This window comes from Sebastes fasciatus, chromosome 5 (genome assembly GCF_043250625.1).
Source record: "Sebastes fasciatus isolate fSebFas1 chromosome 5, fSebFas1.pri, whole genome shotgun sequence".
NCBI classification, from domain to species: Eukaryota; Metazoa; Chordata; class Actinopteri; order Perciformes; family Sebastidae; genus Sebastes; species Sebastes fasciatus.
In genome coordinates, this window is record NC_133799.1 from 28,549,999 (window position 1) to 28,566,052 (window position 16,054).

Consider the following 16,054-nt stretch of genomic DNA (forward strand, 5'->3'; position numbering starts at 1 on the left):
CACAGACCCTGTAACATCCAACATCATAGCACTACTTCGAGAGGGCACATAGACTGAGAGGGCACATCTCTTTGCTAAATTAAATAAAGTATTGACTGAGCTACAGTGTTTTTGAGAATCAAAACAGTATCACAAAACATAATATCGCGATACTTGATTAATATATTTAGATTTTCTTACACCCCTACAATTAAGGTATTGTTTTGGTACTAACTCTGGTATCGTATCCGCATTAGTATTAAAAAAAAATTACAGATCAATGACGGTTATCTTGAAACCTCAGTGCCTAAAACCCAAACTCTCTCCGTGTCTGCACATCACTTGGGCTGCTAGAAAGTATGTTTTTTTGTAGTTTGGGTGAAGTGACCCTTTAAAAAAAAAAAGTTGTGCAAGTTTGTTTTTAATCTTTTCTCTGTGTGTGCCTGCTGTAAAGGTACAAGAATGAGTAACACTTTTACTGTCGTAGGCTAGCCCCCCCCCACACACACACACCTCCCATCCTGACCCCAACTTGCAGCTTAGGTGCTGTCATGGCTGCCTCAGCGGACAGACCCATCACGACCCTGTGACCTCTGCTTCCTCCATTTCAGCCTGCCAGTAACTCTTCAGACAGAGTAGCATGCATGCTGCTGCCACATGAATCCTGAGTCCTGGTACAGCTCAGAGTTTCCTGTCTGGCTGCCTGACACGCCACCTGACTGACTGACTTACTGACTGACTGGCGGTGGGCTGAGGCGGCGGTGGCAGCCTTCTGGAGTGGAGTCAAGTGGCAGCGGTGTACTTAAAGCGGCAGGCTGTTGTTGTGCCGATGAATCGGCCCGTTGGAGCTCTACTGTCCTGCCTGTCTGGGGTGTGGAGGCTATTGTCTGCGCCCTGGATTCTGTGGCCTGGGGGAGGATTTGTTACAGTGTCTGTTAGCACCGAGAAAACTCATGGCATTCACAACTGGCATGATAGAGTTTCCTTCTGTCTGCCATGTGTTATTCTAACTCTCAGACTTTATGGTAGCGCCCAGTAAAAAAGAAAAGGAAAAAGACTCCTCCCCTATGAGATAGGAGTAGGTCTACTGCTGTCACGTTTGTTTTTCCATCACCCCCGCTGGAGGTGATTATTTATGCCGTAACTAGAGAAAACATGGAAATAGAAGAAAACATATTCCCCAATTGGACGACATGTGTGCATCATAACGAAACACAGAAAACACAAACAAATACAGAAACGCCGCAAGTTGAACAAAACAACTGAGTTGAAAGACAAAGAAGTTTTCAGGGGACACTAAAAACTGACGAATACACGAGTTTCAAGCTGACTATACTTTGTTATACTAACATAGCCTCTAAGTCAATAATTGTGCATAATTCATCAGTTCATTTGGATGCTAGTAACCAGTGTAGAAAATATCTGCAATATTATCTGCAATACATCTGTCAAGCAATCAGAATGTTTAAGTCAGTGGGAAACCTCTGGTTCTGAAAAGTGAAGCCAATGCTGAAGTGTCTTAAACTTGCATTCTTTCTAACAGCCAGCAGGGGGCGACTCCTCTGGTTGCAAAAAGAAGTCTGATTGTATAGAAGTCTATGAGAAAATGACCCTATTTCTTACTTGATTTATTACCTCAGTAAACATTGTAAACATGAGTTTATGGTTTCAATCGCTAGTTTCAAGTCTTCTTCAATACAGCATGATGTTCATTTAGTAAATTATGGTCCCATTTAGAGTCAAATAGTCCATAAAGCAGGGTATGCTTTAGGGCGGGGCTACCTTGTGATTGACAGGTCGCTACTACAACGTCCGGTTGTCCACATATTTGTGTTGCAACCTTAACCCTTTCACCGTGTGTTTTAGTTCATTAAAGTTAATTGTAACATTTGGTTCACCTAAAAATGTCTTATTCAGCGTCAGGTTGTACTTAACTCCACTCTCTCGTGTCACTTGGGGACAGCCGAGGCTTCAAAACGGCAGTCCACAAACCAATGGGGTGACGTCACGGGGACTACGTCCACTTCTATGATATAAACTAAAACAAACATAGTCTTTAACCCATTAGCCAACACAATCGACAGGTAGTCAACTTCACTAACGCTATGAGTCACAAATCATGGCCCAAATTCTCGTGTCCAGGTGAGTTCATCACTTTCTGTTCTCTGTAAACATATTTAAGTTTCAGTTCCGTTTTCTTCTGTGCAACTTGCGGTGTTTCTGTATTTGTAGCGCGTCTCTGCATGTGTTGTCAGATTGAGGAAGATGTTTTCTTCATTTGCTTGTGTTTTATCTATTGGCTTGTGTGTTACAGTGCGCTATGCTCTCAGGGCCACTGCAGTTTTCTCTTCTTTTCCATCTCCAGTAACCCCCATCCCTCCACCAGTCATTCTACAAAAGCTCAGGGACTAATGGCAGCTGCACACATGTAGGTGGTGTTTCTACTCAGGGAACCTTGTCAATTATTTATCCATAATCATAAACCGCATAAACGGCACCTTCGATAATCCTAGAGACAACAACTACGTGTCTGAGCATGCACGAAACTACTTTCATAACCCACAAATGGCCCTTTTTACGAACGACCTCCCTCTGGACAAACCCACCAGTACATTCCTGGAACTCAGCGGGTCTCTCCTTCACTTTATCTCCCACAGCTCTATCTCTCAGCTACCCACTTTTCTTCCCTCCTCCTCCTCCTCCTCTCTCTCCGTTTTCCTCCTCCAGCTGTCCTTTCCCAGTTTCCTTCCCCCCACACACCCACCTAAACACCCTTCTCATTTTCAAGATTTTCTCTGACCTCCCATGTCTTTCTCAGTCTATTTTCTTTCACTTTCATTCTGATGTTCAAGGTCATTCATCTGATTCTTTTGTTCTCTGAAATCTCACTCATATTTATCCAGCTCGGTCTCCTCTCACCTCCCCCTTCTCTCCTGATTTTCCTTCCTTTGTTTTTGTTGCCTCGTACTTTTTTTTTTTTTTTTCTACTGTTTGCTTTAAAATAAAGTTTCTCTCTCAGCTTTGCTGTTTTTCTTTGAGATGAGCGCCTTGGCAAACAGTGGAGGTATTAAATCCTGAGGCACAGGAAGTGTGAGGTTATCAGGGAGTGTCTCGCTTCCCGTCTCAGATTGAAGGACTGGCTGGCTGCAGGAAAACAAAAGGTCCAGCATCTTCTGCAGGAAGCAGAGACATGGACCACAAATGAGGCGCTGGTTTGGTGGTTTGCACCAATAGGGAATCATTTAAAGCGTGATTTAGGATTGTATCCGTGTGTTTGCAAGCTTTAGAAAACACACTGATATGGTCCTTAATGGGATGGTTGGGTGTTTTTGAAGTGGGGTTGTATGAGGTACTTCCATAGTCAGTGTATTACCTACAGTAGATGACGGTCAGCATGCCCCCAGTCTGAAGAAGCAGACAGGCGTTACCACACGGAAGCAAAGCAATGTACTGCTGTGGACGGGGCCGGCAGCAAAACTTATTTTAGCCACGAAAAAGAAAGGCCCGCCTAAAAAAATCACTATCAGTTGTTAATTGTATGCTATATTAAGATTATTTCACTGCTTTACCTTGCCGTCAGACAGCCCTTTCTTATGGAAACTGAAGCCGTTGTATCTATCTATGCTCTCGCCAAAGCAACCAGACTCCATTGAAAAAAAAGCTGTAATTCTACCATGCAGAACACGGGGGTTGCTGGTTTACTGCTGCCTCGATCGGTTAGTTTGTTTGTGCTGTTGTGTGACTTTGGTGAATCCAAACTAACCAAAGTCACACAATAGCACAAACAAACTAACCGATTGAGGCAGAGGTAGACCAGCAACTCCTGTATTCTGCAAGGTAAAATTACTGTTTTTTTCAATGGAGTCTGGTTGCTTTGGCAAGAACATAGATTGTGATTCACTTCCCTGTCGGAAACATAGACTGTGTAGCTGCGTCATGGAAAGGTAAACCGGTGAAAATATTTTAAATATAGCGTACATTTAAACTAATATACATTTATTTTTTCTTTTAGTTGAGCCTCTCTGTTAGGTGACTAAAATATGTTTTGCTACCGGTCCCGTCCACAGCAGTACATTGCTTTGCTTCCGTGTGATAACTCCTGTCTGGTTCTCCAAACTGGGGGGCGTGCCGACAGCCATCTACTGTAATACACTGACTATGGCGAAGTGTCTCATACAACCCCACAAAAACACCCAAACTATCCCTTTTAAAAGACGAAAACGCATAAACCTCCATTGGATTTTCATTCATTCCATTCAGCATCTCTTTGCTCTGTGTAGCTCAAATGTGTAGCAGAGTTGACACTAATCCAGGTTAGGGCTATCACTTACTAAAAAAATTAAGTTTGGATTTAGTTAATTTTCTCAAAGGTCAACAACTTTAAAGTTTTGAATATTTCATCTTTTCCCACATTTGAATGAAAAGTTCAAAGTTGGTGAAACCCTCCGTCATGCTCTGTACTGTCCCCTTTCTATTTATCAGCAACTTTATTTAACCGCTTTTCGATCGGCATCCCATCTATCCATTAGTTTTTTCTTTTTATAACCTGCCCTGTAGCTTAACTTTCGGTCTCGTCTCCCATCGTTTTGCTTCCCTGTGATTTATAATCTCCACATCTGCCATCTGGTAGAGAGTGATGTCACCAGCTGTACCAGGAACAGTTTGTTTGACTGAAAATGCACTGCAATTATCCACGGCTGGTGGTTTCAGGTCAGCGGTGCACACAACTTGTGGTGCGTTCAGGGAACTTTCATTCAATCCGAGCAGCGAGCACTGAGAACTGGCTAAGGAAAGACAGACGGTTAGTTTACGAGCTTCTCTGGTGATGATCTATGTCGTTTTCTTTCTATATGAGACTGTTGAAAGTATCTTCTGCTCTGATGTATCTCCAGTTGGCCCACTGTGTTGATTCCTCTCACCTCTCCCTCCTGTTACGTTCATCAAAGTTTACATCAGAGCGTTTCTTTAAAGCCGTTGTGAGTGTCTTTATCACAACCATGCTTACAGTCTGGACCAGGATTAAAGGCCACAGTGGGAGGAATCATGCTCTCAGTGTGTGTGTTGTGGAGTGAGACTGGCAGGGAGTGTGTCCAACGTCCAGACTACATGGCAGGAAGTAATAAAGGGAAAGACCAGAGAAAAACAAATACCAGTTTTTGGGGTATTTTTAATATCGGTTTGGGTGGAAAATAAGTCAACTTTGACTGTAAAAAGCGTTCTACTAACATAACTTACCAGTGTCGATGTGAAAACTGAGTTTCAGTACCAATACTGAAACTTTTCTCTACAAAACCATTTTTTTTCTATTTAACAAAACCTCTCAAATAGTCTCAGTGTTTAACACAAAGCAGCCGTGAAAGAACTGCAGGCTTAAAACGACCTAAATTATCGAGCTTCAAGGTTTATTCTTGCCCTTGAAAATGGCAACTTCACAGAAGAAATCGGGACACAAGGTTCAATTTACTTGTTGTTGCCGAAGAGGGAGTCATCCACTGTCATCCAACAAGTTGAACTGTGTGTTGAGATTTTTTTTTTTGGTCAGGCTACAAAATTATAACTTTGATCAAGAAATATCTAGTTGAATTGTGAGCAAACAGGAATCGGAGTAAGCAATTGATGCTGATTTTGGTAGTTGACAGTATGGAATACTCAGTGGTAGGACATCTGCAGGCGTGAATGTTAATACTTTGGATGAATTTTGGTCCAGATGCTCTGCAGCTTTTTTCCCCCAGAAGTTTAGTGGTCCATTCATTCCTTGTTTTTTTCTGATTGAAGAATAAGGCTGGAGTTATTTGATATGTTTCTTATGGTCTACAAATCTCTTGAAAACACCAAAACCAACAATGTGTTAGTCCATTTCTCAGTACTTTCTGACTTCTCGTCCGTGGGTCTTCGCCCCAAGCCCATAAATCTTTAGAAAGACCACAAATATATAGTTTCATCTTTAAAAAAAATCTCATGTCCTAAAACAGATGCTTACTGTTACTCAAACAGGAGGAAATAGAGCATTCTTAGTCGACCAACACTTGATTTTGTTGACTGATCGATTAGTTGATTTAATCGACAGATCTGTAAAACAGAGTTTCTCCATAAAGAATCACACAAAAGCACCACTTTTAATCTTGTATTTACCAGAGATGTGCTCATAAGTTTCTTGGAAATAAGTCATTCAGCATAAAAAACGACTAATCGACTAAAGAAATTTTAGTTGACTAAGACCAAAACGACTGAAAAGGGCAAAAGGGCTTAGCCCTAGTGTATTTGTTTGGGACTATTTTCAGCGGTGGATTAATCCATATTTGGTGCTCTAGTGAGCATTTGGGGCAACAGGACGGTGTATGTGGGATTGAGTCAAAATAAACTACCGAGTGTGTGTTCATGGTAATGAAGGATCATGTCACCCAGAGTAACAGTGTGGCTCATTGATGTGTTCTTAATAGTTTCTGGACAACAATGGAGCTCTATGGCACAGAGGAAGAAGAGATATCAGGCTTTGATACACAAACAATACTTGTTGATAGATACATTCACTGTTGGTTTGGACAACAAGAAGAATATAGAATATCATCAGATTTAATTCATCAGGTAGTTATTGTGCTGTGCAACAGGAATGTACTGAAGTTGCATAATTTTCCTTTTTAAAAGTTTATATCCAAGCAGGTCATCTTTGGGTAAGAACTCAGACAGATTCAACCCCCCTCCCACTAAATTATGGACACATTTCCATCTGAGGATAATGGACTTTTCTCTTAATCTCATGCCAAACATGCTCCCTGTCATCTCCACATGCAGGAGGCCCAGATAGGAACCAGATATCTCCTCTCGGCTCTTTGATTCAGGATTATATACAACCTGCTGAGGATGGCTCGCTCTGACCCGATAAAGACAAGCAACAGGCTTCGATTGTTCTGTCCTCTTTGTCCCCTGTTGTCTACCTGTTGCTTTGTCCTTGTGGGAAGTTCTGATATCAAATGGGAGAATGTCTCTTTTCTCTCTACTTTACTCCTGTTTTCATTTGGCTGAAGGAAAATAGCATCCAGGCTTAACAAGAGTAACATTCAGGTCAATTGTGTGTGTGCTACAGTAGGCCCGTGTTTGGTGTGTGAATGCCGGAGCATCTATGAGTGTGTGTTTATGTGTGTTTGCACAAGACATCTGCTATGTCAATAAGCCGGGGTTTTCTTTGTGGGTGTGTCGACTGCTGCAAGTGTCAAAGTAGAGTCCAGAGTTTACATCAGACTCTGTGGTCGGTCTCCTGACTCGCCACTCTGTTAACCCTTCTGGTGCCACATAAACTTCCAGTAACTCCTCATTTATGTATGGATTAATTATTGAATGTAGAAATAAGTGGATAAAACCTGCTACAAGTGCAGTTAAATGCTGTTTTTACAGTAAGAGGATAAAGTGGTATTGCCAAAATGATAAAACAAAACTAGAGCTGTATTTCTGCTGGAAATTCCTGCTTTAAACAAATGCCATACATAATCAACTGGACAAATATCCCTTAAAAACTTTAAAATACCTCAATCATCCTATAATCTGTACAAATACTCCATAATATAAATTGCAGTTCCTTAATATGTGATTTTAATGTGTCCGATTTCGCTCAAATTGCGAGCTTAGGGCACAGCTAGCTCAAATAAATGCATGTTTAGTCAATGAAATAAAAAAATATAGTGCAGATTCACATCTTTTTATTGTTATTTAAATCGTAACAGAGGTAGAGTCTTTGAGAAAATTTGGTTTGCAAATTCTGTCACGCAAACAAATATTGTATATATTATATTATATTTTAAGTTTTGTTTGCTAAAAACAATATTTGGAGCTATATTTCTAAATGTACAGAATAAGCAGACATTGGCTGCAGAGCTTCAGGCAGAACGAGCGCTAAGTTTGGGTGGAAAATTAAAAACTGGTGCCATGCGTTTGTGATTAAAAAAAACCCTTTGTGTTTAGGTAGTAAACAAATGTAATTTTATAACCTATACAGCTTTTACATATACCCCTTAATAATATAACCTCACCATCCTCTAGATATCTAAACGTAATACTACTAGAGCTGCAACTATTAATCTATTAATCAACTATTAAATTAAACTAATCGGCAACTATTTTGATAATTGATTAATCGGTTTGAGTCATTTTTTTGGGTTTCTTTACTCCTCTATGACAGTAAACTGAATATCTTTGAGCTGTGGACAAAAGAAGACATTTGAGGACGTCATCTCGGGCTTTGGGAAACACTGATCGTCAGTTTTACAGACCAGACAACTAATCGATTAATTAAGAAAATAATCAACAGTTTAATCGACAATGAAAATAATTGTTATTTGCAGCCCTAAATACTACCTTTCTGAAAAATAAATACCCAGCAACCTTTGAACTTGACTAAGGCTGTATCCAAAATCACTCCCTATTTACTATAAATGGTGCACTACATTTACTGTGTGCCAGTTTATTTTAGTGTCTTTCTGCTAACAATCCCACAGTGCAATGTGCTGCGTTTTATAGATGCGAAAATGACCGTTGAGCGACTCTACAGCTGTCAGTGACAATTTAAAATGATGATGATTACTATGTGTCCGGAATTAATTTAATTTACTATCCAGATGGACAGAAGAGTCTTTGAGGGTTCTGGAAAGAACTTTAAAACTGTTGTAAATGTTGTTTAATGACCTTATTTTAAAGATTTCTGGGTATTTATTTTTCAGAAAAACAGAGGTTTAGCTCTGTGACTTGCATGAAATGGTGCCACATGAGAGGCACACACTGGGGCGAGGGAAAAGCAGCCTCAATAAACATATTTATTTAGTAAACTTAGTACGACTGAGACCCTCAATCATCAATGTGAGAGCTGACTGAGGAGCTTAAGCAACATTTTAGGGCTTCGCTACGGTTATTTGGGGGTCAAATTCAGTTGTTTTATCACTTAAAGTGACTCAGGAGTCCCTTAAAACCTTTAAGGATTCTTTTTCCTAAAATACGTGAAGGCTAAGTTACAAAAAGTGTCTGTTTGTTTGGCTGCTGCTGCTAAAAACCTCCGCAGACTTTTGGAGCATCCTGCCACCGACAGCTGAAATGTTTGTATGTCTGTTTTTTGGCTCTGTCGACTCTCTCTCACACACACACAAAGTACATTTGTTAAGCTGTCCGGCAGTAGATTTCTGTGTGTTTGGCAGGGAAACCAACAACGTGCCAAACTGTGATTTATGGTTGTGCATATTTGTGTTCATGCAACACTATCCTTCCTTCCTTCCTCCCTCCCTCCCTCCTCCAGTGGACATCCGAGAGATCCGGGAGCTGCGGTTGGGGAAGGGCTCCCGTGATTTTGAGCGCTACCCGGAGGAGGCCCGTAAGCTGGACGCCGCCCACTGCTTCATCGTGCTCTACGGCCTGGAGTTTCGCCTCAGGACGCTCAGTGTGGCTGGTCAGTGTGTGTGTGTGTGTGTGTGTGTGATTCCCAATGTACTTTCTCTGTTACTGTTTGTCACATTTGGAGATTTCCTTCACAGGCACGTCTGTTAAAGGTCACACTACATCCCTTTTTCATTTCACCAACATCTAGTTTGTCATTCTGTTTCTCTCCGTCTATCACTTTCTCAGAACATATTTCCACTAAGAGTTAAATTATGTGATTTAGTTTGTAGAAAATTCCAGATGTGAGTTTCCGCAGTCTATGAGTTACTTTATTCATTCTCAAAAATGTACTTAAAGGACAAATAATACACCTTGGGTCTCATGTTTATAGCTTTGGCCGTCATTTCTGTCAGTAATAATAACATTGTAGTCAAGCTTATTTCTGAGATCTTGGAACTAGGACTGGGCGATATGGCCAAAATCTCCTTATATAGGACATTTCATATCTTGATAACGATATATATCACAATATAGTTTTCTGGTAATTTTCATATATAAATAGTCTATATGAAATAACCATATGGTAAAACCTGAGTGCAAAATGAACATTGACACATGAACAGTTTTCAGTTAAATTATAGAGAAAAAAGAAATAAATATAGAAAAATACATACAATAGATATCTTTGTATCGTTTTGACGATATATATCATCTTATTGCCCAGCAATACATGGAACACAGACACATCTCGAGAAAAACGAGCAGTCGCGAAAATGAATTATTCCCTAAATTCCCTGTCGGAGTGTGGAATGAGGGATTATTACCATGATTTCAGATGAGCTTTATTTTGGATTTATGTCCAAATAAAGTGGTTTAGATAATCCGGATAACCTGTTGACTTCGTTGTAGTGATGTCTCCGTGTTTCCAGGTCTCATTTGTTACTCTAGTGAGTTCAGCGTTATCACAACGCATAAAAAGTAATGGACAAATCCTCAAAAATAAAGTTCCAATAAATTTTAATTAGCATTTAAGTAAGCTTTCAAATAAACATTTATTTTAGCCGCTTGTTCCCTAAACTTGCTCCCTGAGATTTGAAGGATTATGGGGTCGCCAGTCAGACACTTTTACACGGTTTTGTCTCTCTTGTGTCGTCTTTCTTTGTGTCTTTGCAGCATTCAGTGAGGAGGAGGTCAACATGTGGATCACTGGTCTCAACTGGCTGATGGTCGACACTCAGAAAGCGCCCGCACCACAGCAGATAGACAGGTGTGTGTCCGACTGTTGGATGTAGTCACGACTTAAAGGAATACGCCACTGAATATGTTGAGAATAAAAACTGACCTCAGGTAGGCTTGAAGCGGGCTCTGAGTAGTTTGTAGAGTACTTCCGGTACTGAAACAGTGGATTTATTTGAGTAGTTGATCAACAGAAAATTAATTGGAAACAACTTCCTTAGTGTTTTAGTGTTTTGATTCTGAAAAGATAGATTTTCCTTTAATTTGGGATTAGCTTTACAGGCCAAGCCATAAACATGCATCACTGAACTATTTATTTGTGTGTTTATAAAGCACCTACACCCCCTGTATGTGTGATTAAATGATATCTGGTTGCATCAAATGAAGCAGCGACCTGGACGGGAAAGGGAGGTGCCGGTCGGAGGAGAGGACAAATATTTGTTTTGGGATGAAAATATTTACTCCAGATGAATATGCGGAGGCAGGTTTTGGCTTCTGTGGTGCGAGCAGGAGAACAGGCGGAGGCTGTCGACATAATGTGAGCGGTATATGTTTGGAAATGGTCAGAGGAAATGAAATGGCTAATTTTGTCTGTCGATGACAGTTGTGTAAACTGTAGATTCATTAGCTTTCACTGGGTACGACAAATACAGACTGTGTATCTAACTAAACTACAAACTGTTGCTTAAAATTGAACTGTAATTTGAATCCTCCTCACTTTTTGTGTAAGGAAATAAAAACAATGTTTCCACGTTATTCTTCCATGTTAGTCCTCATCCTAAAGGACTTTACTCTTTTAAAGGAACAGTGCGTAACATTTAGGGAGATCTATTGGCAGAAATGGAATATATTTTATCAATAAGTGTGTTTTCTTTAGTGTATAATCACCTGAAAATCACCTTAGAATGAGCCGTTTATATCTACATAGGGAGCGGGTCGTCTTCACGGAGCCAGCTGCCATGTTTCTACAGTGGCCCAGAACGGACAAACCAAACACTGGCTCTAGAGAGGGCTATTCACGTTTTTGCGTCAGCCACTGTAGTTCTCCTGCACGCTTGGCACACGGGAGTTTCAGTTGGTTGCAATCTGCAACCTCACCGCTAGATGGCGCCAGATCCTACACACTGCACCTTTAACATTAAAAGTACAAATAAACAATTTGAAAATATACAAACAAGTATGTAATCTAAGCATTCAAACAGGGTTATCATGCTAATAATACTCGGACTAACTGGCTTTACACTGCAGTACAAGAACAACGCTGTTTCTTTATATCCATGTCTTCTACAGCTGAAGGATGGTGACTCTTTGACTGATATCTGTTAGCGTTAGCCTCAGTCTTAAACAATATCATGTATGTAGCTAGCAAGTGCATATTTAGGACCCTTTTTAAAAGATTTTTAAGAGTTTTAAAAGTCAACCGGAGATGCCGTCATCATTGTCAACAAACTCATGGAGCTAACATTGGCTTAAAAAGTGAGCTACAGGTATATCTGATTAAATCATCTTGGGACAGTCTTCATTTCAGTCAGCAAATTCAGTGTTTGCTGGCTAGAATCAGTGGGTTACCTCCGGGTCTGAAAAGTGAAGCCAATGCGGAAGTGCTTTAAACTTGCATTCTTTCTAACAGCCAGCAGGGGGCGACTCCTCTGGTTGCAAAAAGAAGTCTGATTGTATAGAAGTCTATGAGAAAATGACCCTACTTCTCACTTGATTTATTACCTCAGTAAATATTGTAGACATGAGTTTATGGTCTCAATCTCTAGTTTCAAGTCTTCTTCAATACAGCATGATGTTCATTTAGTAAATTATGGTCCCATTAAGAGTCAAATAGACCATAAAGCAGGGGATGCTTTAGGGTGTGGCTACCTTGTGATTGACAGGTCGCTACCACGGCGTTGTCCGGTCTGGGAGTTGTTCCTGTTTTCGTCTTACAACTTTAACCCTTTCACAGTGTGTTTTCAGTTCATGAAAGTTAATTGTAACATTTTGGTAACCTAAAAATGTCTTATTTAGCGTTGTACTTAGCTCAAACCTCTCCTGTCACTTCTGGTTGCAAAAAAACAAGAACTCGAGCCGAGGCTTCAAAACGGCAGTCCGCAAACTAATAGGTGACGTCACGGTGACTACGTCCACTTCTTATATACAATTGGTGGCTAGAAATGGTAAGCATGCCTTTGTCTGAAATCAAGGACAAATTGTTTAAAAAATTAGAAAGAATTTCAAGTGGTAAATCTGCTATCGTTATCACAGTAAACCGCATACAGTAAGCGCAAAAACAGAATCGCTTAACAGGTGAGTCACATTACAAACTGTTTTCGGTGGCCGGCGCCCACATAGATTGTGCACCAATCAAACTACAGTACCGCCTGTCAAAAATTCACGCCCACTGGAGAACATTAATGTAGGGGGCGCTAACCTGTAGAAAAGTAAATAATACAAAAAAAATCTTCTGTTTTGGTTATTACAATTTTGACCAAATAAGTACAAAAGGAAGTCAAAAAGAAGACTGAGAATATGTATTCAGATTTGTTAGCAGACATGTATTTTACTTTTAGTTTCCAGCTAGTATCTCAGCTGTAAGTGATCGCTCGCATTTTCTTCAGGGAACATGTGTGACTTCTATTTTTATTTTCTTCAGCAGGATTCTTGTAATAATCACTCTTTCAGTCTCATGTTGTCTCTCTCCGTCCCTCCCTCTGTAGGTGGCTGAGGAAACAGTTTGAAGTCATGGACAGGAGCCACGAGGGCAGGTGGGTGACTCGCCACAAACACGTCAACACCCAATCAGAGCCTTCACAGCAGCCTGTGATGGATGCTTATTGGCTGGTCTCTCACAGCAGGCGGAACGTGGAGGTGGAACCAGATCCAGATGTCATCAAAAGAGCGTGCTGCACCTCTGACCTTAACCTCCACACACATCCACACCCTGAGGCTCCACACATCACACACACACACACACACACACACACACACACACACTTTCTCTGTCTGTCTCTCTCGTGCTCGCTTTAATAAGTACAGGCTTCTGTTTGGGTGGAAGCCGCTCCAGGACAAACAGCCTGCCAGCGCCTGATAAGGAGCAGGAAGTGATGCGATGGGCTGGGAGAGGGCAACTTCCTGTCTCCTGTGAAAATAGTAACAGTAGCTAGACAGAGGGAAGCAGGCGGAGGGACGAATCAGACCTGGCAGCGATGGCGGTCATTAACCCCAAAAGATCCTCTCAGGGCATTGACCTGGATTCTCTTTCTACCTCGCTTTCTTCCTCATTCTGTCACTGATGGCTGATGGTTGCATGTGTTTCGTTAATCAGTAAAAGTGATTATCCATGTGCTGTTTGTCAAAGAGAAAAAAATATTTAGAGGTAAAGACACCAGCAACTCTACAGAAGAAACTGCAACAACTTCTGTGCAAATAGACCAAAAATACTCTTTTTTATTTATTAGCTGTTCTGGAGCTTTTCATCATATCAGCAGATGGTGTTTGCCAGCTTGTCAAGGACTCTGTGTTGGCTTAAAGGTTCATTCTTTACCTTGGAAACAGCTAAACTTTTTAAGCCAACATGGACGAGTATGTGCTCAGGAAAAAATGGAAATTTGAACATCTTTTCAATTCCCCGACAGCTGGGAAAACTCTGTCTGCCGTTGAGGAGTGTGTGATATGATCGATAGCTCCAGAACGGCTACTAAATGCACCTCGTGATTTAAAGGTTACAGTATTTTGGCAACAACTTTTAAAGGTACAGTGTGTAGGATTTGGCGGCGTCTAGTGGTGCACTCCTCCCTTTCCAAGACGCAGGTAACGTTGGTTGCCTCGCTGAGAGGCCATCCTTACCATAATAACACTACTTTAGGAGCAACGGAAGTCAGACAGCGGTTGGCAGTACCACAGTTTTGCACTTTGCGGCTCACGTTACCGCAGATCCACAAGCGCGTCTGAGAACTACGGTGGCCTTCTCTCTAGAGCCAGTGTTTGGTTTGTCCATTCTGGGCCACTGTAGAAACACGGCGGGTTCAGTAAAGAGGACCCGCTCCCTATGTAGATATGAAGGGCTCATTCTAAGCTAACGAAAACATGATTCTTAGTTTCGGGTGATTATACACTAATGAAAACATAGTTATGAATATTTTCTTCCATTTATGCTAATAGATGCCCTGAAATGTCCTGGAAGTCCTGAAAAACTGGTGTTTGGTTTTTAATGAAAAGGTATTTTTGCACATAACTTATTGCAGTTGATTCTGGGGAGTTGGTGCTAGAATAACACCAGGTTTATCTTTTAAGCGATGAAACAGAGTAAAGTAAAAGTGTATAAATCTGTACCCAGCCTTACCTCAGCCTTAGATCATGGTGTACTGTCTAAGACCTGTTCTATATATAAAGCGTCTCGAGATAACTTCTGTTATGATTTGACGCTATATAAAAATAAATTGAATTGAATTGAACCTCTGTGTCCACGACAAGACATGTCACCTTCTAGACATCCCCTTTGAGCCTAAACAATGAAAACCTCACTCTCAGCCTGGAGATGTAGAACCCTGACACTGACTCTAGTCTTTAAACCATACAGCGCCATCTCCTGGTCCTTTAATGTTTCTAATGTACCTTCCCTCTCTTGTTTTCTTTTTCAGTATCACAGTGAAGGATGTGAAAGCTCTGCTGCCTCAGGTCAACTACAGAGTCCCCAACATGCGCTTTCTCAAAGACAAGCTGCAGGTCAGAGCAGAATATTATAAGTCTGATTTATTTTAATGTAGGGCTGTCCAAGTTAACACATTAGGTTGTAGCTGGCTTTAGCGGGTTTTAAAGCTAGAGTGAAGACACTGGCATCATATGAACCTGGAAAACGTAAGGAATCCATTGATACCAACCATGTCATACTAGCTTGTGGGGAAGGAGGTAAAATAACGCTACAAATTTACGGTAAATTTTGGCGAGGAAAAACTGTCCACAAGGGGTGCCTTGACCTCTGACCTCAAGATATGTGAATGAAAATGTTTGCTGGATTGGGTCCAGGGTTGAAATCATTAATCATATTTTAATCAATTGACAGCCCTATTTTAAAAAATTTTGTTTTTCCGCCTGCAGCTCTTGCGCCTTTTTGAATGTCCTCTTCTGAATGTTGGGACTTGACCACAGCACTGCTTAGTGTCACACTAACTCTTATCCTCCCTGTTTACACAGGAGGTGGAGGCCAGGAGCGACCTGTCGTACCCCAACTTCTCACAGCTCTACAGAACGCTGATGTTTGACGCACAGAAGAGTGTGAGTGTCAGTTTTGGGTTTGCACACATACACATGGGGAAGAAGTACTCAAATCCTTTACTTGACATAAAAGTATTTGCATCACAATGGAAGAGTAGGACCATATACGCCTGTTATTGCCAGATTTAGCTCCATAATTATCATGTACACTTTACATTTATGCTTTAAGTGCTTTGTAATTTTACATTTTCAAATGTATTTTCCTTCTGTTCCAGGCAGC

General features: G+C 40.9%; 1 protein-coding gene across 1 annotated transcript in view; it reads left to right on the forward strand.

The window, feature by feature from the left end:
- LOC141768209 (1-phosphatidylinositol 4,5-bisphosphate phosphodiesterase gamma-1-like) overlaps window positions 1-16,054 on the forward strand; it is a 35,272-nt gene that overhangs the window by 2,617 nt on the left and 16,601 nt on the right. The window contains exons 2-6 of the mRNA XM_074636300.1: window positions 9,257-9,406; window positions 10,510-10,603; window positions 13,278-13,325; window positions 15,201-15,285; window positions 15,754-15,834. Coding sequence (XP_074492401.1) covers window positions 9,257-9,406; window positions 10,510-10,603; window positions 13,278-13,325; window positions 15,201-15,285; window positions 15,754-15,834 — 458 coding nt within the window. The remainder of the gene's footprint in view (window positions 1-9,256; window positions 9,407-10,509; window positions 10,604-13,277; window positions 13,326-15,200; window positions 15,286-15,753; window positions 15,835-16,054) is intronic.